The sequence below is a fragment of the Rana temporaria genome, chromosome 10, assembly GCF_905171775.1.
Source record: "Rana temporaria chromosome 10, aRanTem1.1, whole genome shotgun sequence".
In the NCBI taxonomy this organism is placed as follows: domain Eukaryota; kingdom Metazoa; phylum Chordata; class Amphibia; order Anura; family Ranidae; genus Rana; species Rana temporaria.
This window is the reverse complement of record NC_053498.1, coordinates 112020056-112045241: the sequence shown is the minus strand read 5'-3', so window position 1 is coordinate 112045241 and position 25186 is coordinate 112020056. Positions and strand designations below refer to the sequence as shown.

Genomic DNA, 25186 nt, shown 5'->3' with positions numbered 1-25186 from the left:
AGCCTTGATCAACTCTTCAGAATTTACCTTACAGTGGGAGGACTTTTATGTCTAGCCATAAGTTACAGCACCTAAATATCACCACAACTCCTTACGTTGCATATGGAACAAGCCCAAAAAGGGCTTAAAGACATTTTAAATGTCTGAAGAGTGCAGCAGACGTCATGACCACAATCAGGAAGCTCCCACATAGCTATAAAGATATGTGCCGAACATCAGAAGCACTTGTTTCATTGTTCAAAAGAAGAAAAAGTTTTTATGAAGAACCTTTCAGTCTCGTCGTAAACACCATCTCAGCCACCTCAGACAACAGGAACAATAATGAGACTAAGTGAGTTGTTTTTTGGAGCATGGTGCATGACACTTATGAATGGGATTGCTACAGTGGTGACGGAGGTATGCAGAAGGGGTGAGCACCCAGTCTATACCACAGAACTAAAATGCTGCCCGAAATGTGAAAAATGTGAGTATCATTTTATTCCACAATGAAAAGTGTATTTTAAAATACAAAAAATGCTGTATGGGTGCATTCATTTAAAATGTTTTCTTTATTTACTTTTTAAAAATATTTTAATCATTTGTAACCAGAGATCATTGGGGCTGATTAATTGATTCATTAATTTTATTTAATTGGGGCTGATTAATTAAAATGAACATACATCTGAACAGATCAACCCAGTAAACTTGATGGCCCAGATTCTCAAAGGAGATATGACGGCGTATCTCCAGATACGCCGTCGTATCTCTGAGTCTGAGCCGTCGTATCTATGCGCCTGGTTCATAGAATCAATTACGCATAGATTTGTATTAGATCCGACCGGTGTAAGTCTCTTACGTCGTCGGATCTTAACTGCATATTTACGCTGGCCGCTAGGGGCGTGTACGCTGATTTACGCCTAGAAATATGTAAATCAGCTAGATACGCGAAATTCACGAATGTACGCCCGGCCGACGCAGTACAGATACGCCGTTTACGTTAGGCTTTTCCTGGCGTAAAGTTACCCTTGCTATATGAGGCGTACATGCGTTGTACCAATGTTAAGTATGGACGTCGTTCCCGCGTCGAATTTAATTTTTTTTACGTTGTTTGTGTAAGTCGTCCGTGAATGGGGCTGGACGTCATTTACGTTCACGTCGAAACCAATACGTCCTTGCGGCGTACTTTGGAGCAATGCACACTGGGATATGTCCACGGACGGCGCATGCGCCGTTCGGAAAAAGCATCATTTACGTGGGGACACATAACATTTACATAACACACGCCCACATCTTCCAAATTTGAATTAGGCGGGCTTACGCCGACCTATTTACGCTACGCCGGCACAACTTACGGGGCAAGTGCTTTGAGAATACAGCACTTGCCCGTCTAAGTTGCGGAGGCGTAACGTAAATAGGATACGTTACGCCCGCACAAAGATTCGCCGATCTATGAGAATCTGGGCCGATGCGTTTCTGAAAAAAGCAAAGACAACTGAAAAGTGTTTCAAAGGACCCTACAAAAAAAATATATTCTGATTATTGTTAATACTTGTAATTTTATTATTTACTTTATGAATTCCTTTTTTTTATTTTGCATAACTTTATTTGTATTTTTTCCGCACACCTAAACGCAGACCAAGCTGTCCATCAAAAATGACAGTGGTTGGGATAAGGTATTACCACCGGGAGTCTATGAGCACTGGCAGCATTGTAACCCATTTGAATAAAAAGTAATCACTGTAAGCACCCCTGGCAGTGTTATAATTCTTTTTTAGGCAAGAATATTTGGTAAAACTCCCAAACATTTTATATAAAGGCAATAACCCTGGAAAAATAAAATAGTGGTAGTTCCAAATTTTTATGTTACATGATATTAATGCAACAGGTACTCAAGCACAGTTCTCTTTAATGACACATCCAGAGTCTATTTGACCCCTGATATCTTACCTACCTTCCACTGAAGCTAAGGGAGCATAGATTGCATAGATTGCAGTCCACTAACCTCTCTACCTTGGCTGTAATGACTAGGGAAGGTGACAGCCAGAAATGGAAGTGACATAACAGATGTTTCCTTTGTGTTCAGTCTAGATAAGGGAGATCAGAGAACTGATGTTTACTGGTTTCCCCCAATATCCAGCAACACCCACCATGGGGTTTTTGGGCCCATAAGTGGGACAGCAGAGCTTTCCAATTTGGCTGGGGGGGTTGCTACGGAAGCGCTGCTGCTGTGCAATCACTGACAGTGAAAAGTTTGAGGGCCATTTAACGCCAGCTGTGTCCTTTCTCATCAGCCTCACATCAAATTACATCTGCCTGGCCATAGACTTACCTGGGCCAATCCACCTGAAAAATTGACAGGCAAATTAATCACCCAAGAGACAGGCCTGAAGTGAATATTAAAGGGGTTGTAAAGGTTCGTCTTTTATTTTCTAAATAGGTTCCTTTAACCACTTGGGATCCGCCTGCCGTCAATTGACGGCTACAGTGCGGATCCCAATCTCCAAACTGCCCTCAATTGACGTCCGCCCATTAGGGCGGTCCCCGCGCGCGCGCTCCAGAGCGCGCTGCGGGGAAAATCTGTGTTGGCCGTGTCCCTCGGACACAGCCAATTACAGATCGCCGCGAACGGCCAATCAGAGTGGCCGTTCGCGAGGCGATCTGTGCGGCCAATGAGAGAGGATCTCATATGTAAACATATGAGATCATCTCTCATTGCCGTTTTACACAGAGACAGCGGTGCTGTCTCTGGAGAGGAGACCGATCTGTGTCTCCTGTACATAGAGACACAGATCGGTCACCCCCCCAGTCACCCCCCCCTCCACCTACAGTTAGAACACTAAGCAGGGATACATTTAACCCCTTCAATGCCAGTCACATTTATACTGTAATTAGTGCATATTTATAGCACTGATCGCAGTATAAATGTGAATGGCGCCAAAAATGTGTCCGATGTGTCCGCCATAACGTCGCAGTCCCATTACAAATCGCAGATCGCCGCCATTTCTAGTAAAAAAAAATAATTAAAAAAAAATAATTCTGTCCCCTATTTTGTAAGCGCTATAACTTTTGCGCAAACCAGTCGCTTATTGCGATTTTTTTTTTTTTTTTACCAAAAATATGTAGAAGAATACGTATCGGCCTAAACTGAGAAAAAAAAATGATTTTTTTTTTTTAAATTGGGATATTTATTATAGCAAGAAGTAAAAAATATTGTATTTTTTTCAAAATTGTCTCACTTTTTTGTTTATAGCGCAAAAAATAAAAACCGCACAGGCGATCAAATACCACCAAAAGAAAGCTCTACTTGTGGGGAAAAAAGGACGTCAATTTTGTTTGGGAGCCACGTCGCACGACCGCGCAATTGTTAGTTAAAGCGATGCAGTGCCGAAAGCTGAAATTTCACCTGGGCAGGAGGGGGGTATATGTGCCCAGTAAGCAAGTGGTTAAGCTAGTGCATTGATGGTTCACTTACCTTTTCCTTCAATTCCCCTTCTAAGGGGTAGATCCACAAAAGGATTACGCCGGCGTATCTATTGATATGCCGGCGTAATTTTAAATTTCCTGCGTCGTATCTTTGTTTTGTATCCACAAAACAAGATACAACGGCATCTGGGTTAGATCCGACAGGTGTACGCCTTAGTACGCCGTCGGATCTTAAATGCAATTTTTCGGCGTCCGCCAGGTGGCGTTTCCGCGTCGAGTATGCAAATTAGCTATTTCCGACGATCCACGAACGTACGAGCGGCCGTCGCATTTTTTTACGTCGTTTCCGTTCGGCTTTTTCCGGCGTATAGTTAAAGCTGCTATATGGTGGCGTACTCAATGTTAAGTATGGCCGTCGTTCCCACGTCTAATTTCAAAATGTTTGCGTCGTTTGCGTAAGTCGTTCGTGAATAGGAATGTGACGTCATTTACTTTCACGTCGAAACCAATACGTCCTTGCGGCGTACTTTGTCACAATGCACCCTGGGATATTTTAAGGACGGGTCACGACGTATTTGCATAGAACACGTCCCCATCACTCCCATTTGAAATTGCGCGCCCTTACGCCGCAATAGATACACTACGCCGCCGTAACTTACCGCGCAGATTCTTTGAGAATTCACAAGAAGAAAAAGTAAGTTACAGCGGTGTAGTGTATCTTGGCTACGCTACGCCTGCCTAAAGATAGGCAGATCTTTGTGGATCTGCCCCAAAATGTTTTTTTTTTCTTTGTTTGAATTTCTCACTTCCTGTTTCTCCTCAGTAAGCTTTCCACCATCATCCGAGCGACGGAAAGTCATTTAGAACAGCTTACTGAACACCTTACTGAGGAGAAACAGGAAGTGAGAAGTTCAGACAAAGAAAACAAAGAAAACAAAACATTTAGGGCCAGATTATCGTACATATCCGGCGGCGTAACGTATCTCGTTTACGTTACTCCGCCGCAAGTTTAACGGGCAAGGGCCTGATTCCCAAACCACTTACCTATAAACTTGCGGCGGCGTAGCGTAAAGTCCACCCGCGGAAGCACTCCTAATTCAAATGATCCTGGTAGGGGGCGTAGATCATTTAAATTAGGCGCGCTCCCGCGCCGATCGTACTGCGCATGCTCCGTCGGGTAAATTACCTGACGTGCATTGCGCTAAATGACGTCGCACGGACGTCATTTGTTTTGACGGTAACGTAAATGGCGTCCAGCGCCATTCACAGACGACTTACGCAAACGACGTTAAATTTTCAAATTGCGACGCGGGAACGACGGCCATACTTAACATTGAGTACGCCACCTAGGGGGCATGTTTATCTTTACGCCGCGTATCGCTTACGGAAACGACGTAAAAACACTACGACGGGCAAGCGTACGTTCGTGAATCGGCGTGACTAGTCATTTGCATATTCTACGCTGACCGCAAAGGAAACGCCACCTAGCGGTCAGCGTAGATATTGCAGCCTAATATGCAACAGCGCTGGCCGTCGTATCTTAGGCATGTTTAAGTGTATCTCAGTTTGAGAATACACTTAAACATAGGACGGCCTTAGAATCGGACTTACGTTGGCGTATCTGCTGATACGCCGGCATAATTCTTTGAGAATATGGCCCAAAGACAGGAAATGGAAGGAAAAGGTAAGTGAACCAACAATGCACTAGCTTAAAGGAACCTATTTAGAGGGGAAAAAAAACGAAGCTTTACAACCCCTTTAAAGTAAATCTTTCAATTTGTTTGGACAGGGTATGGAAGGATGAATCTTTCTGTTAAGTTTTTATGTGTGTGTCTCTGCTGGGGATTTACCCCTCTATTTTTCCTGGTAACCATTATCACAGAGAAAGTTAAGAGAAACCCATAATTTGGAGTTGCCATCAGAACATGAGGTGAGGGTAAAGCCTCATACACACGATCGGACTTCAAACAAACTTTTCCGTGGATTTTTGTCTGAAGGGCGTTGGCCGTGAACTTGGTATGCATACACACGGCAGGACTTTTTCAGGCAACAAACATGAACGTAGTGACGTAATTGACATACTACGTGTTTTTTCTGCTCTTTAGTGTCACCCTTTGGGCAACTTCTGCTATTGCTGGTTGATCTTTTGCATTGGTTCTGAGCATGCGTGTTTGAACTTTGGACTTAAGTCCGATGGACTTCTGTACACACGATAGGACTTTGCGCCATCAAACTTTTGTTGCCGGAAAGTTTGTCTGTTTGCAGAGCGAACTTTTGTCCGATGAAAACCGAAAAAGTTTTTCCGATGGAGCGTACACACGGTCGGATTTTCTGAAAAAAACTCTAATTTTAAAGTTTGTTGTCATAAAGTTTGATCGTGTGTATGGGCCTTAAGAAGTTTTTCCCTTACTTTTTGTTGAGTCACTGGGATAAACTGCAAAGAATATCACAACAGTGTTTTATCCCTTGCCTATTATATCCAAAACTAAAAAAAGGAAATTTTGCCTTTACATACATTTTAGCTTATTATTGTCCTTCTTGGTGAACTTTGTTAACCACTTTGTTAACAAATATTGCAATGATACTATCCTATTTCATGAGAATGTTAAAGCGGTTGTAAACCGCCGGACATTTTTGTTTTCTTTTTGCTTACCTACAAGGTAAAGCCATAATGTGCAAGTACGCATCGCATGCTAGCACATTATGTAAAACGTATATGAAAACAGAGCATACGTTCTGAAGCCCTGTGCCGTGAACGGTGGCTCCTGCGCACATTCTCAGGAGTGACGTCACTGTGGCCCCTGGCAAGTCACAGAGCCGGAGTCCCCAAAACCGTAAGCAAGACCGGTGAAGATGAAAGCAGCCTCCAGCGATGACATTGCTTCGATGGAGACCGCTTTTATCTTCACCCGTCTTGCTTCCGGGTTTGCAGACTCCGGTTCTGTGATTAGCCGGGGCCACAATGACATCACTCCTGCGCAGGAGCCACCGCTCACGGCACAGGGTTTCTGGTGATGTCACCAGCTGAATGTACAGTAAATACTGTATTTATTGGCGTATAACACTCACTTTTTTACCCTGAAAATAGAAGGTAAACTGTGCCTGTGTGTTATACGCAGGGGGCTGTGGAAAGTTTTTTTTCCTGAAACTTACCTCTATGGCCTCGTACACACGATAGGTTAACCAGAGGACAACGGTCTGATGGACCGTTTTCATTGGTCCAAACGAATCGTGTGTGGGCCCCATAGGTTATTTAACCATAGGTTAAAAAAAAGCCAACTTGCTTTAAATTTAACCGACGGATTCCTAACCGATGGGGAAAAAAACGATCGTTAGTAGGCACAACCATCGGTTAAAAATCCACGCATGCTCAGAATCAAGTTGACGCATGCTTGGAAGCATTGAACTTCTTTTTTTTCAGCACGTCGTTGTGTTTTACGTCACCGCGTTCTGACATGATCGGATTTTTAACTGATGGTGTGTAGAGGCGCGACGGACCATCAGTCAGCTTCATCGGTTAACCTATGACAACGGTCCTTCAGACCGTTCTCATCGGATGGACTGATCGTGTGTACGAGGCTTTAAAGTTATACGCCTGTGCATGTTATACGCCGATAACTACGGTATCTCCTAAACGGTGCACCTTTAGAAGGTATTTACATTACCTATAGGTAAGCCTTATTATAGACTTATCTATAGGTAACATTTTATGTTAGGAGTTTACTTCCACTTTAAATAATTTGTTTTGGTCTGGGCATATATGTTTCAAAGGAGACAGATGCTGTACTTTTCACAAACTACCGTAATTTTGATAGCGGACAATCAGTTAGTTGAAGGTAACACAGCCACATCTTATTACTGTATTTATTGGCATATAACACTCGCTTTTTTACCCTGAAAATAGTGGGTAAACTATGCCTGCGTGTTATACGCAGGGGGCTGTGGAAACTTGTTTTCCTGAAACTTCCCTCTTAACCTCTTTGCCACCCTGCCATAGACAAAAGACGTCTACAGCGTGGTGGAGTTGTTCTGGGAGGACGTCCCTGGGACATCCTCCCAAAATCCTCCTCTCGCGCGCCCCTTGGGGCGCGCGATATTGGCCGTTTACCAAATGACGGAGTGATCACTTGTAAACAAACCGGCGTCATGTGATGACGCCGGTTCCTCCTTCTCCTCTCTGTACCGATCGGTACAGTGTGAGAGGAGAGGGGGGAGAGCGGAAGCAGCAGCAGCTGCTGTGGGCTGAATCTGTGACAAATGCAGTCACAGATCCAACCATCCATCCCTGTGCTATACTCTGCATTACCCCCCATACTCTGCAATACCCCCCATACTCTGCAATACCCCCCATACTCTGCAATACCCCCCAATACTCTGCAATACCCCCCATACTCTGCAATACCCCCCATACTCTGCAATACCCCCCATACTCTGCAATACCCCCAATACTCTGCAATACCCCCAATACTCTGCCATACCCCCCATACTCTGCAATACCCCCCATACTCTGCAATACCCCCCATACTCTGCAATACCCCCAATACTCTGCAATGCCCCCAATACTCTGCAATACCTGCTAATATTTTTTACAGAAATTTCAGTGTTTTTTCTTTTATAGCGCAAAAAATAAAAAACCCAGAGGTGATCAAATACCACCAAAAGAAAGCTCTATTTGTGGGGGAAAAAAGGACAAAAATTTCAGATGGGCACAATGTTGTATGACTGAGTAATTGTCATTTAAATTGTGAGAGCACCGAAAGCTGAAAATTGGTCTGGTTAGGAAGGGGGTTTAAGTGTCCAGTGGTCAAGTGGTTAAAGTTAGGGGTGCGTGTTATACGCCTGTGCGTGTTATACGCGGATAAATACGGTAGCTATACTCTGTGAACATTTATTTTGCTAAATAAATAGTCTCTGTGCCTTTGATAAATCAACCCCTATGTACCCTCGTTGTGCATGCATGGGAAATCCCAAGTGACGTTGTCTTTGATGTCAGGAAAAAGAGAAGCTCAAACCACAGCAGCACTCAGTCCCCAATATACAGGAAAAGTCAAAAGAGGATATGACCATGAGACTTATAAGAGTGTTGCTGAATAAAATGATCCAACAAGATATTAAAAACGTACTAAAATGTATAAAACAAAATACATAGAAAACACATACAAATTCAATTTTTGGTTGTATCATCTATATAAACAAATCTGGCATGTATAGTGCCTTGAAAAAATATTAATTCCCCTGGAAACTTTCCACATTTTGTCATGTTACAACCAAAAACTGTAATGTATTTTATTGGGATTGTATGTGATAGACCAACACAAAGTGGCACATAATTGTGAAGTGGAATGAAAATGATAAATGGTTTTCAAAATGTTTTAGCCCTGGTTCACACTGGGCTGCGGGAGTGAAGCTGTGCGAGTTTAGCTGAACTCGCACAATTTCACTCCCGCCGGCAGTCCCGATTTCGGCCGCGATTTAAGAGACATCTGTGCAGGTTTCTGCACAGATGTCTATGTAAATCGTGGCCCGAAATCGCAAAAAGTAGTACAGGAACTACTTTTTGAAATCGGTGCAGCGCCGATTAGGACAGTGTCATTGCCGACAAATCGAAGGAAATCGTACCCAGTGTGAACCTGGGCTTATAGATAAATATGTAGCACCCTGCTGTTTGGTCAGGGATGCTCTTTACAAATTTACTTGCCAGGAGTAGTTACCCTGGTCAATTGTTAGAGATCCATTGATTCCTCGGTAAGTTTGGTGTGGTTGTACTTTTCTCTTCTACCACCAAGTGGCCGTGCACTTAGTGGTACTAGATATGAGAAGGACAACTTAAGGTCAGGTTATGGGTATATGGGGTATGGTCAGGGGTTTTCTTGAATCCCTTGGCCTGCTGGGAGAGCCTATATATTTTGGTCGAGATCTACAGTATGTGTTGTGCCACCTGGATGGCTGTCTGGGTGGATGTGTGTCGTGTTCCCCCGGGCTGCTAGGCCAGATATTGGGCCTATCCCAGGGGCATCTGGCTGCTAGGCTGTGTCAGGCAGTGCCGGGGGGTCGCCCCCTCTGGCTCTCGCACCGCCACTGATTACAATAACATAGATTCATGTTATTGTTGCCGGCCGCTGCCGCCGACTATTCAGATGACCGGACGGTGAGCGCCGGCCACCTGAATAACTGCAGCTGGTTGGCTGTGTGGAAGTGCCTATCAGAGCCAGCGGCTTTCCGATTACAGCCCTCGGCACCTTATCTAACGGACGCACGGAGCTGGCGCTGCTGTCAATCACAGCGGATGGCGCGGGGGCGGCGGGGGACGGGGCCGAGTGATACAGTCGGTGGCTAAGGCCGCTGCTGTATCACGGGAGCGCGCTCGCAAAAGCTTTCCACCATGCGAGCTCGCATGAAAGTAGAAAGCTTTTGCGAGTAGGAGCCGAGACAGACGCCGAGGGACCCCAGAAGACACGGATCCGGGTCACTCTGTGCAAAACGAGATGCACAGTGGAGGTAAGTATAACATGTTCGTTATTTTAAAAAAAATAAAAAATTGTGCCTTTAGTGTTCCTTTAAAGAGGAACTGCAGTCTGCTCACATAATTTGTAATAAAAACATCTTTGCCATTCTGAAGCTTCCCTCCAATCACTTTACATATTATTTTATATATACTGTGATTCTGTACTTGCCAAATATGCTGCATAAATCTCCCTCCAATGAGTGTGACTGCAGCCATTTTAACTGTGGGCTGCTGAAGCTTGCTGCCTATTCACTTCCTGGGTTTACACAGACACACACCTCCAGCTCTGCAGCTCTCATTGGCCCTCTTATGACTCACCCCCCTTCCCCTCCTGGTAAACTCTCACGAGAGTGAGAGAGAAAGCTGTGCATGATGTCATAAGCCTAGGCTAATCACCAGACAAGAAACAGCAAGTGGGCTGTATTAGGTACTTACTGGCAGAAAAAAATTAATTACTATCCAAAGTTAAAACAACAAGATGAGAAGATTTCATAGAAGGAAAGTTGAAAAAAATGACTGAAGTTCCCCTTTAAATTGCCAAAATAATTATGTGTGTTTATCCCACGCTCAGTGATAGAAATGTCCAAAACCCAACGTGTGTCTATGACGTGCTTTACTGGCAGCAGGCTGGGTGCATCCAACCAATCAAAATCCTTCATACCTCCAAGAACATTTTACTAGCAACAGGAAAACCACAACAGATTCTATAACCGATATATTGAAGTTGTTTTCAAACTGCAGATGGTGATATATATAGTATAGATTCTATAACTGATATATTTAAGTATTTCTAAATTGTGAGTGGTGTGACATATAGATTCTATACCTGATGTAGTTAACCACCAAAGCTAGTAAAATTAGGAGCCTGCATTCACTATATGCGGTCTCCCACAGAACATGAAAAGACAATGGCCCGGATTCACAAAGACTTACGACGGCGTATCTCCAGATACGCCGTCGTAAGTCCGAATGGCCGCCGTCGTATCTATGCACCTGATTCATAGAATCAGTTATGCATAGATTTGGCCAAGATACGAGCGGCGTAAGTCTCCTACGCTGTCGTATCTTGGAGTGCAATAATTACGCTGGCCGCTAGGTGGCGCTTCCTTGATTTCCAAGTTGAATATGTAAATGAGCAAGATACGCCGATTCACGAACGTACGTACGCCCGTCGCAATTAGTTTCGCCGTTTACGTAAGACATACGCCGGCGTAAAGATAAAGCAGGTCTCTAGGTGGGGCAGCCCATGCAAAGTATGGACATCGGAACAAGCGTATTTTTTTACGTCGTTTGCGTAAGTCGTACGCGAATAGGGCTGTGCGTAAGTTACGTTTACGTCGTAGGCAGTGTTCGACGTATCTTAGGCATTCTATCCGACGCATGCGCACTGGGATACGTCCACGGAAGGGCACATGCGTCGTTCGTTCAAAACGTCATTTACGTGGGGTCATGTTTTATTTACATAAAACACTCCCACCTCTTCACAATTTGAATTACGCGCGCTTACGCCGGAACATTTACGCTACGCCGCCGTAACTCAGGACGCAAGTGCTTTGTGAATACAGCACTTGCCTCTCTAAGTTGCGGCGGTGTAGCTAAAATAAGATACGCTACGCCCGCACAACGTAGAGCGGCCGTACGTGAATCTAGGCCAATTATTTCAGTAAATATAAACTGCTAAATATCTTTTCTCATCAGCATTATATAGTAGTCTTGTGACTCCTATCAGTGTCTGGTTAAAGTTTGTAGAAGGATAATACTGACCCTGACATTGAACTTTGACACTGACCTTGACCCACACACTGACCTACATCAAACATTGATCCAGGTTTTTTTGGGATTTTTATTTTTTATTATTATTATTGAATTTTTAATTCACAGAAAAATAAAACCCGGGGGGGGGGGGGGATAGCCAATCAGAGGCTATCAGAGCGATCAGGTGACCCGGAATAACAATTTCCGGGTCATGATCGTTAGTACAGGGCCCGACTCTCACTGAGAGTCTGTGCAGGGAGCACGCCATGTGATGCGCACCTAGCACAAAGTAAGATACGCAAAAATGCAACCCCATGGAAAAAAGCCTAGTCCAGTGGGGCCCGCATATTTGTGTTTTGTTGGCGTAAACGGATTATTACCACTTTAAAGTAGAGCTATAGGCAAAATAAAGAAAGCATATGTAGCGCTCACCCCCGAAGGAGCCGCTGGTTATTGAATGGGATGGCAAATCTACCTCATGGCTCTCTCCGAATGTCTAGGAATGAATGATGCACACAGCAGCAGTAAAGGAATGTCCACGAATGAATGTCTTTTTATGTGCACTTTATTACCCAGCCGGGTAAAAACGGTTAACAGGTGATGAAAGGGATAGAGGTGAAAAATGAGAACCGCAGATTCAGGCTTAGTACTTAGAACAGTCCTGTTCCTATGCATAGCAGCTTTTCTTCCACCACTCCTGCCCGAGTGGGTTTAGCGTGTCCGGACAGGCCTCTCTCACCAACCTAGCAGCCGGAACACCGCTCGAATCTCTTCAGAACAAAGTCTCTGCCACAGACCCTTTCAAATGAATGTCAGAATGGAACCTCTTTTGTTAACCATCAGTGTCCGGTCACCACCACAATCCCCGATGGTTCGTCAGAATCCTGTTAGACCGCCAGCCTCTCATTGGCGCTCCTCAGATGGACTCCCTATCGAACAGCTAAACTCGTTTGGGATCTTTGAAGTGGGAACCAAGTCGACCACTGGGTCCCCTTCCTGCTCAAATGCTTCGGATCAATTTAGGCCCGAACTTAGGCCCGAAACCAGGAACACAGCATAGCGCGCACACTCCGTCGTTTGCGTTCGGCTTTTTCCGGCGTATAGTTACCCCTGCTATATGAGTGGTAGCTAATGTTAGGTATGGCCGTCGTTCCCGCACCGAGTTTTGAAATTTTACGTTGTTTGCGTAAGTCGTTCACGAATACGGCTGGACGTAATTTACGTTCACGTCGAAAGCAATGACGTCCTTGCGACATCATTTAGGGCAATGCACACTAGGATATTTTACGGACGGCGCATGCGCCGTTCAAATAAAACGTAAAAAACGCGGGGTCAACACAAATTTGAATGAATTAAAAAATGTATTCAATATATTTTTGTTTGCAATGTTGCACACGAATTTGCTTAATTTTTTGCTTTCATTGCATCCTTTTGCACACTGCTCCACCAGCGAAAGGGCTTTTTGTAAAACCAACAATGTACCTCTTATTACCTAAATTATGATCATGAGATGTCTAACCACTATGTGTTCCTTTCCAGCTACACAAACTCTCTGAAGAAGACCTCCAAAGGTCGAAACGTTTGTTAGATTGTTTTTACTACAATGCACATTTTTGACTGTATAAACATTATTTGTGTACTGCTTCTTATACATTTATGTAAACGCTGTTTGTGTACTTGATACAACTCATGCTCCATCCATTTATGCTACCCAACTTTTGTCAATTTTTGTCCAATTTTTAACATGTGAATAAATACAACTTTTTTATTACATGGTATTACCTCTCTCCTTTTGAGCTGCGCAATAACCCCATTTGGGAAAATTCTTTTCAACACAAATTTGAATAAAACACGCCCCCTACATCCCCATTTGAATTACGCGGCCTTACGCCGCAACAGATACATTACGCCGCCGTAACTAAGGGCGCAAGTTCTTTCTGAATAAAGAACTCACACCCAAAGTTAGAGCGGCGTAACGTATCTCAGATACGTTACGCCGGGCGGACAGATATGCCAATGTATCTGAATCCAGCCCCGTGAGTGCACCCGGTTGGGAAACCTTCCCACTGGGTTTGTTGTAAACTGTTGCCTTTTCTAATTCAATACAAGTTTTCCATTGCATCTTTCTGTGTGAATTATTGCCACGCACCATGCTGCACCCCGCCTACAGACAGTACAGGGATTGTATAACCAGATTGTAACCTATATGGCCAGCTTTGAAGCATTCCAGGTAAATGGGGAAGTGCCTTGTAAAAAAAACATTAGGTACTGTATGATGCCTGCAATGTGATGAAGTAATAAAATGATGTATTCTCAATTGCAGCTTTGCCCCAAGAGCCATGTTCCCACGAGACGATAGAATGCCGCTGTCATGAGGGCTTTGGTTGTCAAACAACAAGTTGTACAGAGTGCATACAATTGCCAATGTGCAAGAGTGGGGAGAGACTTAGACGAACAGGTAATTTTTGCCTAATGGGTTTATCGTATCCGTCCTAATGCTCTGCAGTGCTGATACAATTTCATTTAGCTTTTCTACATTTATATTATATTGCAGTAATAAATATCACAAAACATAACGGTTCTGCTGATTTTTGTTGAAAAATAAATAATAACATACAATACACTACAGACATGCTGAATGTTCTTCTCCCCAGTCACCCCCTTTAATCCCTTTCTCCCCCTCGACTCGACTTGACTCGAACTATACTTTTGAATAAAAAGATTTTCCCTCCAAAGGAGAAAAAAACACTGCGCTAACAATAAATCAAAATAACATTGAAAGAAGACCAATTGAAACTAGTACCAATACTCTAAAGATACCCAAAGTAAAAACAAACATATAACCAGGTACAGCGCTATTACTAGTGATAAAGTGAAACAATATATATGTGACAGTAAATTAATCAGCATGCATATAACATTATTAATAACATATAAAAAATAAATGAATAGGAATAAACAACGTCCAAAATTAATCCAAGAAAAGGTTAATAATAATGAAGTTCATAAGAAGTGATCTGTGGCAAAAATAAATTTTGTGTGAACGGAATTCCACCACCAAAAGGACACCAACTCGTGTGTTGTAGTCTTCTTACCATAAGTATATGACCGCCGTTACAGTGGTCATAGCAGGCACAGGGATATTTTAAGTCTTCCCAAACAGACTATCTCCAGATGAGAGTACTGGGGGAATCAATCCATTAAGCTCGTTCCAATGGGGTATGCTCGATTCAGACTCACATGGAATAAGAAATAAGGGGGGATCCCATAGTGTAATACCATATGAAAGGCGGTTTTATTAAAGAATAAAATGCACTTACAATTAAGAAGGCAATCAAGCGCGGTGTATATACAAAAAAAAGCGGCGTCTCCTCTGAGCCGTCTCCCTTCTGCTGAGCTCTGTGTATCGTGTCTCCGTCGGTAATTGCGTAGGTAATGCGAGATGACGTTCCAGCTAGGCCACACCTACGCGTTTCATCATCAAAAGGACGTCGTCGGGGATAGGCTGCTTTTGAATGCTACAAATATGATGTGACAGAAGCTAATTCGGCACCCTATACTCCTCTTCTACCTCTCCTCTTGTACCTATGCCCTTTCCGGTCACCCATCCTACCCACCATTCCCTCCCTTGGCTTGTACGTTTTTGTAACCATAATTAAACCAATAACAAATGCACATATTTGGATTTTAAAAGTATCATACAATGCAAACCTGTATGTACAGTATAATACATGCAATTTTACATCATCAACCCATGAACATTATTTATTCTAAATTTGGTTCTAGAGATGAGCTCCAGCTTTTACCAATATAAGTGTGAAAAATGTCCATCTGGAATGGATTTAGATATGAAAAGTGGACAGTGCAAACCTGTTGAAGTGTAAGTAATTCATATTGTATATGCAATATTTAAAGTGATTGTAAACCCATCATTTCTTTTTAAAAACAAACATGTCATACTTATCTGCTCTGTGCTCTTTTGCACAGAGTAGTCCCGATCCTCCTCCTCTCGGGTTCCCTGCCAGTGCTCCTGGCTCTTTTCCCTGCTGAGTGATCACCATAACAAGCCATTAGCTATGGGAGCACTTGTGCGGGCTCATTCCCCAGCAACGCTCTGGGTGTTCATTAACACGCAGAACATGGCTCAGCCCCAACCCATGGGGGCATGGCTCAGCTTGGGCAAAGCTTCCCATTCTGCTAACCACTGTCCTGTTAACCTTTTCTTCCCAGGAATATCCATACACTTGCTCCAAGAGTACATTTACAGGACTCTTGAAGGCTAGGTTGGCACCAGTAGACTTTCACTTCTCCATAGGCTGTAATAGACAATTCTCTAAACATTCATACAGAGGTAGTAGTAGTAGTAGTAGTAGTAGTAGTAGTAGTAGTAGTAGTAGTAGTAGTTGTTCTAGTAGTTCGCCCAAATTCAGAAGTGAAACATAACAGTCCAGATCAGGGTTTCTCAACCAGTGTTCCATGGAACCCTAGAGTTATTCCAGCGGTTGCTAGGGTTCCTTGAGCAATAGAGAAATTTTCCCAGTTTTTTTTGGCAGCTCAGGTAAGCAAAAAATGATTCCAATGTAGTAAAATATAGTATTTATTCACATATATAAAAATTCTTTATCAAAAAGTGGGGCAAAAAATGAGTTGCATGATAGAAAATGAGTTGCGGCATAAACAAAGAGACATGATTAACATGTAATGTATAAACAGTACACAACATTGCATTTATACGGCTAGGGAAATATGTTGCAGTATAAACTGTTCCTAACGCGTTTCGACCCTACTGGTCTTCTTCAGCGGTTTTTGTGTTGTGAGTGGAAGGGAACACACAGGGATTAAACATCTCATAATATTTAATTAGTTAAAAAAGTAACCCTTTAGAACAACCCATCATTACATTCGTATAGAAAAACCTTAAAATAAGGGAGAGAGGGGTTGGAAAGGGGGAAGAAAACAATATATACAAAATGAGAAGATAGTTAAGTTTGTTAATTACCGTTGGTGGAAAATGTCTCGATGTGATTGCTTTATGCTGGGCAGGGGTATCCGACAGTCCTCCCAGGGGTTGAGCAATGAGCAATTTCTGCCTCTCAGTTAAGTTGCCTCTGCCACCATGATTTTTTTTTAGCTATCTGTATAGGGGGGAATTTTTCAAGTGTGTGGAGCATTCTCCTCACTGATGTATCATGTGTTATAGATATAGTCATTTTTAGCAGGGGTTCCCTGAGACCAGAAAGTTATTTCAAGAGTTCCCCTATGTTGAAAAAGTTGAGAAAGGTTGGTCCAGATGTTGGCAGTAACATAGTTCAAGTAGTGGCATGAGTTAAAAAGCACTGCAGAAATCTGAAGACATGAGGTGTCTATGGTGCTCATCCTAAAAACACTCAGTCCTTCTTCTACTCTACACGTGCAGGATTTCCAACGGGAAAAGTTCCAGACGGAAATCCCGAGGGGAAAGCCGAGAACCTGCTCGGGCAGTCTTTCCCCCTACACACGGCCAGTTTTCCCGACAGGAAAACTGTGATGGAGCTTTGGCTGGGAATCCCGGCCGTGTGTATGCTCCATCAAAGTTTTTCCCATAGGAAAACTGCAAAAAAACGCTGGGCAAAATTCAGCTGGTTTTCCCAGCGGGAAAAAAGAGAGCTGGTTCTTTTTTTTTGTCCGGTGGTTTTTGGGCAATTTTTCCCATGGAAAAATTGTTAAGAGCACACACACGACCGGGAGCTCTCCTCGCAGTTTTCCCGTCGGGAAAACCGGTCGTGTGTACGAGGCATTAGTCACACTCCCCGAAGAAGAGAATAAAGGAAGGACCAAACATTCTCTTCCACTCTAGCTGTCAATTACTCCTGTTCTTCCCCAGATTGTTCTCAGCATTGACCCCAGATAAGCCCCTCCCCCAAAGAGCAGAAGAACAGCCACAGCAGGCTTTTCTTTACTTTCTGTATCCTGGGTAGAGCAAGCCAGGATCCCCAGCCCCACCCACCTTAAATAGGGATGCCCACAAAACACTCCACCAGTAGGAGGAGCTACCCCTAAGGGAACCTATTTCTACATCCACCTGCCTACATGCTCCGAATGTCTGGTTCTGGAAGCCCTGTCTGTTGAATACAGAGCTCCGCCTATACCCGCCCCTTTCTGCCCCTCTCCACATGCATATGTTAATTTTCTTTCTCCCAGCAAAACAATGATGTTGCCTTGATTAAGAAAATCCTGCCCACACCCTGCCTGTATGGGAACAGAATTTTTAGAGATGTAGTTTTGGTGCCCACGTCAGTTGGACCTGAGCTACCTGCCACTGCATACATTTTACAAGCCTGGTGATGATGTCACAGGGAGTATTTAAAGCTGTTTCCTGCATCAGGATCAATGTATAGAAACTAAAAGAAAGAAATAATGCCCTGGGCTTGGGGATAAATTTGAGTAATGCATACCCTTTAAGGTTCACAAGTTTATGAATGGCAGAAATTTAATTTTCCACTCAAACAATGGGGTTGATTTACTAAACTTGAGTGTACAAAATCTGGTGCAGCTCTGCATATAAACCAATGTGCTTCCAGGTTTTTTGTTAAAGCTTAATTGAACAAGCTGAAGTTAGAAGCTAATTGACTACTATGCACAGCTGCACCAGATTTTGCACTCTCCAGTTTTAGTAAATCAACTTCAATGCATCCTGCGATTCATTATTATTTTCACATTATTTTTGAGAGCTTGGTTTTACTGCATATCATTTTTATTTTCTCATAAAACTTTTCTTTGATTTAAACTTCCCATCTTGTGTGGGTGCATGGAAACTGATCTAGATAATAAAACACTTCCCACTCACTTCCAATTTACATTTTGCTACCCTGCTTTGATAAAAATAAAGTTCTCAGAATATATTGAGTTAGATATTAGTGATAAGCAGCAAACAGCATGTGTTTTTCACAGTAGTGTTAACAGCCCCTAAGTACACCAATTCTTTTACTGGTCTAAATTAAATTAATAATGGCTTTATAATCAACATGTGCTAAAAAACATGTTCTTTATCAGGATTTTACACTACTGTGTATTTCCTACTGTGATTATTTTGAGTGCTTTATATCTAATTTCCAGTAGAGATACAATGTTTTCTTTCTATTTCTTTATTATTTTTTATTCCATTTTTTCAATGCTCCCAGTCCTATCAGATTAAATAAGAACTAAAGGATACTTGTTCTGACTCAACTACAAGGCCATAAACTTTATCTTCCAGCTTCATGTAGGGCTTACACGACCTGGTGTTCTATTTATCCCTTGCATAAATTCAGACAGCTTAACTCAATGAATAAACTCACTGTTAGGCCCCCTTCACATTACAGCGGGAGCCGCGGTGGCGGTATATCGCCGCTAAAAATAGTGGCGCTATACCACCGGGATTGCCGTGGGAATCGGCCTTTAGCGGTGCGGTATTAACCCCGGCTAGCGGCCGATAAAGGGTTAATACCGCCCGCAATGCGCCTCTGCAGAGGCGCATTGCGGGCGGTATTGCCGCGGTTTCCCATTTTTATTAAATGGGAAGGAGCGGTGAAGGAGCGGTATACACCGCTCCAAAGATGCTGCTGACAGGAGATTTTTTTGTCTCCCGCCAGTGCATCGCCTCAGTGTGAAAGCCCTCCGGTTGCTGGGCAGGAGTTTTTCAGGCGGTATAGCAGCGCTATTTTTAGCGCTGTACCGCCTGAAAAACTCCTCAGTATGAAACGGGTCTTAGAGAGATAGACGATGAATCCTTTTGAATGTTCCATTTAATCTTGGATACTCATAGGTAGAAAAACGTTGCAGTTGTAAGCCACATGGAAAGATGTTTAGCATGGAAGGTATGCTGAGCTAATGAGAGAGAGACGGGAAGTGGAGGGGAATATAAGGAACTACAGTGAGAGTGAGAGTTCAGCTAGACAGAAGGTAGCAGAGCTTAAAGACACAAAGCAATAATAAATCACATAGTGTAACACAAAAATACTAATAAAAACATTGATACGCTTTACCACATCCCTCTAGTGGAACCAAGGATACATTTTTTCAATAATTCCATTTAATAAAAGAAATATAGGTTTTTACATTTCTAGGTCCATGCACATCCGTTCATTGACTTACATATAGGTGCACCCATCCTGGAGCCACAGGTGGATATATAAAATTGCACATGTAACGTATCAAACTAAACTACATCTCCCAGTGTCCCTCTGCTCCATCGCTTTCTGTTTACACTGTAGGGGATCTTTCTCTCCATGTAGTTCCTCCAGCATAGGATTGTAGTTTGTGTCAGGAGAGCATGCCTAGGAGACAACCACCGTCTTTTTAAAGGGCTAATTTCAACCAGTGAGAGTAAACAGGCCTGGCCCTCAATAATAACAGATTCAGGAAAGCAGCAATCATGGAGTATAAGTGGAAAGAAGGAAAAGTGAAGAGAACATGGTAGGCTACACCGGGGAGCAATAAAAAATAGCCTTTAGATAAATTTTGGGCACATTCAATACTCCAGGCCCCATGATATGATCAAGATTGTTCTTTTATGTCCACCCTTACTATGTGTTGTTTGTGGAGAAATTCTCTTTATCTAAGATAGACTCATCAGACCTATGCCAACCTTCAACTTGGAGGGCCTGTCACTGATGTCATTGATTTTTGGGAAATACCTCTGTAGGTGTCATGGTTTCCACACAACAGGATGCAAACTCCCACAGCTTACTGTCAGAGTTTTCAAACGTCCTTTCAAACGTCCAACTAACCTTCAAGTCAACAGGGACAGCATTTAATAACTGGAAATTCTCACACCTGAGGTCACTAGACCATGTACAGGATACAGAGATCTTTTTTTACTGAAGATAAATACACCAAAGGAATACCTTTGTAGTATTACTCCCAAGTTTTGGGTGGCTATTATTTGTTGTCTCTGCCATTACACTATATAACTGCAGACATAGCAATCATCTATTTGTGAACCCAACTGAAAGGGCAGAAGGAACAAAATATGCTGGACAGCCGCACTCCAAAATTCACCTTTTATTGCATAAACAAGACAAGGGTCCAAAGCATCCAAGTAAACATGTGCCAACAAGTACAGTTAATGCATTTCACACCAAATGGTGCTTAATCATAGCCAAACAGGGCAGAAGATTCAATATCTCCATACTACCTGGAGCTCTATGCCACCCCGATGCCTATGTGTGCCATCTGGATAGAGAGAAAAAGGTAACTTGCAACATCTAATCGTGATCGATTCGTGATTTCCCAGTAAGGCACTGGGTAGAGTAGTCTTCCCAAACTGCATCTGTGAGGTCCTGGTCATACCACCAATACATCTAAAGCAGGGCTGGACAAAATCCGGGCGCCAGATCGCAATTGCGACTAAAATTAGCGCCTGGGGAAGGAAGCATAGGCCTGTAGAAGGCCGCAAAGCCGCGGCCTCAATTACCGGCCTACGCGGCCCAACGCGATCATGCAGCGGGGGAGTTGGGGGCGCACGGAGACACAGGATCTGGCGCCAGTGTTTTCACTGCCATCTCCTTCCCTCTAATTAGAACCCCCAAACATTATATATATATTTTTTATTCTAACACCCTAGAGAATAAAATGGCAGTCGTTTCATTGCAGTCGCAATACTTTCTGTCACACCGTATTTGCGCAGCGGTCTTACAAGCGCACTTTTTTGGGAAAAATACACCTTTTTAATAAAAAAATAAGACAACAGTAAAGTTAGCCCAATTTTTTTTTATATTGTAAAAGATAATGTTACGCCGATGAAATTTATACCCAACATGTCGGGCTTAACAATTGCGTCCGCTTGTGGAATGGCGACAAACTTTTACCCTTTAAAATCTCCATAGGCAACATTTAAAAAATTCTACAGGTTGCGTGTTTTGAGTTACAAAGGAGGTCTAGGGCTAGAATTATTTATCTCGCTCTACCAATCGTGGCGATACCTTGCATGTGTGGTTTGAACCGCTTTCATATTCCGTCGCTACTCAGGTACTGTATGCGTTCGCTTCTGCGCGCAAGCTCGGTGGGAAGAGGGTGTGTATCTGGCTCCTAAATTTTTTAGCTGGCTCCTAGATTCCAAGCAAATTTGTCAAACCCTGAAAAGACCAGGAAGTGTAATGCAATTAATTGTAAGTAGCGGTCAAATGCTTTTTGTTTACCATACTGTAGAATTTTTTTTTTTTATGCTAGCATTCAGAGTTGTACCCAACACTGGTAATTCTTTTGGGGGGAAGAGGTCCGCTTTAACATGATATATGGAGGTCCACGTTCTTAAGAATTTTGTTCATATGATTTACATTTTGCTTTATATTCATAGGCCTCGTACTTCCCCCACTACCAAAAACCCTTCTACTGGAAGCACTACTGGAAGCAACAGTAAGTACATTATTTATCTATATGACTTTTTCCCACAAAAAACATTTGTGACAAGAGGTAGTTAGCTCTCGTGGTAGATTCACAGTAAGTCCACGACAGACAGGAACTATTTTCAAGGGCTTGAGACTTTTATTTAAAAGAAAGCAAGAGTTCACAAACAATTGACTTCCCAAATTCACAAATGAGGATCTTCTACAGCTTCAGCAGAATACAAACACTGGGAAATGCCTAGCCACCTGGCTCATCAGCTCACTCAGCTTCAACTTCAGTACCACGCTGTACCTCTTACCAACTCTCTTGGACACTTGGCTCTTTAGCCACAGCACCCTGCTGGACGGCCCATCTCTGGCCTATGGATTGGGGTTCTCCTGACACCCCAATAGGAGACAACCTGACTCCCGAAACTGGGAACTCTGTTTCTTGGCTTCCGGCTGGGCCCTCTGGCTCCTCGACATAATCTTCCGCCTCCCCCACTGGTAGTCTCCAAACTGGGAGCTCTGAGCTATCCTCGGTCCTGAGTATATAAAGACCCCACATACCAGTGTACTCAGCCAGGTTGCAGGCATCTAGCAAAACCCAGACACAGGATTGAATGGTCCGACCCAGGAATACAGAATCTGTAGAAAGCCAAATACACAGCTTTCTCTGCCCAGAAACACAAGTCTGGATTGTCACATTTATCCTAAATGAAAATCCTGTGTCACATTTTCCTATATTCTCACAGTGACAAAGCCTTGTACTGTTACACATTTTAAAACTGAAATCAAGGTATTGCATGGTTGGCCCAATTGCATAGTTGGACAAATGTACCGTAAGTATGCAAATTCCATATTTGTGGGACTTGAGAGTTACTATAGTACTACCACAGTGATCACTGTGCATATGAACAGGGATCACTTGCTCAGCTCAGCCACCATGGATTTTTTCAATTAATGCAAAGAATTCTCTGGTTGGATGGGGTGGAGATCATGATGTCACCACTTCACCTCTTCACGTCTTCCAATCATAAAATGCTTCAGTATGGGACCTAGGAAGACCACGAAGATCACTTTAGTAGTGGCGGCTACCGCAGTGTTCCTTTGCTTCCACATCGGTCCCACAGGTATGAAATATGCATACTCATCAGTTCAAACTTGACCATTGTAACTAGGGATGTCCCGATACCGATACTAGTATCGGTTTCGGTACCGATACCGAGCATTTCCACAAGTACTTGAACTCGGGGGGAATGCTCCGATGCTTCACCCGATACTTGGGCAGTCAGGGGTGATCGGTGCGGCAGGGGAGTTACAAGCACTGATCTGCCCTCTTTTCAGCTGTTTTAGTGAAAGTTATACAGCGGTGATCGGTGCTTGTAACTTCCCCCAAAGCCGCACCGATCACAGCTGACTGTCCCCGTGCTGTCCCGCTCCGTGCAGCTCTCCCCCTCCATGTAGCTCTCCCCCTCTGTGCTCCATGCAGCTCTCCCTCTCTGTGATCCGTGCAGCTCTCCCACCTCCGTGTAGCTCTCCCCCCTCAATGTAGCTCTAACCCTCTGTGTAGCTCTCCCCCTCCATGCAGATCTCCACCCTCTGTGGCAGCTCCCCCCCCCTCCGTGATCTGTGCAGCTCCCCCCCTCCGTGATCCGTGCAGCTCTCCCCCTCCGTCATCCGTGCAGCTCTCCAACCTCTGTGTAGCTCTCGCCCCTCCTTGTAGCTCTCCCCCTCCGTGTAGCTCTCCCCCTCCATGCAGCTCTCCACACTCTGTGGCAGCTCCCCCCCCCCCCTACGTGATCCGTGCAGCTCCCCCCTCCGTGATCCGTGCAGCTCTCCCCCTCCGTGCAGCTCTCCCCCTCCGTATAGCTCTCCCCCTCCGTGCAACTCTCCACCCTCTGTGGCAGCTCCCCCCCTCCGTGATCCGTGCAGCTCCCCCCCCCCCCTCCGTGATCCGTGCAGCTCTCCCCCTCCATGCAGCTCTCCCCCTCCGTGATCCGTGCAGCTCTCCCCCTCCGTGATCCGTGCAGCTCTCCCCCTCCGTGATCCGTGCAGCTCTCCCCCTCCGTGATCCGTGCAGCTCTCCCCTTCCGTTATCTATGGAGCTATACTCCTCCGTGTAGCTCTCCCCCTCCGTGATCCGTGCAGCTCTCCCCCTCTGTGACCCGTGCAGCTCTCCCCCTCCGTTTAGCTCTCCCCCTCCGTGACCCGTGCAGCTCTCCCCCTCCGTGCAGCTCTTCCCCTCCATGCTGCTCTCCCCCCTCCGTGTAGCTCTCCCCCCTCCGTGCTGCTCTTCCCCTCAATTTGTCAGGATGGAGAGCGGAGGTAGGAGCCGCTAAATCCGGCTCTTACCTTTTCAGAATGAACAGAGTCAGTGATCACTGACTCTGTCCACTCACATAACTAAGCATCGTAACCTGTGTTTACGATGCTTCAGTTTATGAATGGAGAGGAGCTTCTCTCCATTCATTTTAGCTGAGGCTGCAGAGAAAGGGACTGGGGAATCTGTGTCCTTAGTCCCTTTCTCTGTCTCAAAGGGGAGATGTCAGGGGTCTGTTAAGACCCCTGATATCTCACCAAAGCCCTCCAACAGACCTCATAAAAAAGATAAAAAGTATCGGTATTCGGTATCGGCGAGTACTTGAAAAAAAGTATTGGTAGTTGTATTTGGTCTCAAAAAGTGGTATCGGGACAACCCTAATTGTAACTATTTAATACAAAATATACCGGGAATTCAGCTTTATTGCTAAACTCCTTTCTCAAAATCTTTTTAAATATCTGCACACATTATACTGTCCATGATGATGACAATTCTGTCCTTATCTGCATTTTTTTTTGCAGTGACTTTACACAAGAGCAGTTATTGTAAAGCTTGGTTTGGTTTTCCATTTAAAGAGACTCTGTCACCAACGTAAAAAGAAAAACTGCAGGTAAAAGTAAAAAAAAAATCCTACCTGCACTGTTTTTCCGTTCCATAAATTATTTCCTATTAATTTGCTTTGAGCCTTTGAACATTCTAGAATATGTGACTACTCCGGGAAGAGGTAATTCCCTTGTACAATCACCTCCCTCCTTGCATGTCTGAGCCCTTTTTTTTCTGGGAGTGTCTAATTACTATCTGTGTTGGCCCAGCTTATCCACTCTCACCTTCTTACATAATCATTTTTACAGCTGCTGG

The 25186-nt window shown here is 43.9% G+C and overlaps 1 protein-coding gene across 1 annotated transcript in view; it reads left to right on the top strand.

The window, feature by feature from the left end:
- The first annotated feature begins 215 nt into the window (after positions 1-215).
- LOC120915460 overlaps positions 216-25186 on the top strand; it is a 30396-nt gene continuing 5425 nt past the window's right edge. The window contains exons 1-4 of the mRNA XM_040325996.1: positions 216-463; positions 13986-14120; positions 15449-15542; positions 21978-22036. Of these exons, the coding sequence (XP_040181930.1) occupies positions 322-463; positions 13986-14120; positions 15449-15542; positions 21978-22036 (430 nt within the window). The 5' untranslated portion in view covers positions 216-321. The remainder of the gene's footprint in view (positions 464-13985; positions 14121-15448; positions 15543-21977; positions 22037-25186) is intronic.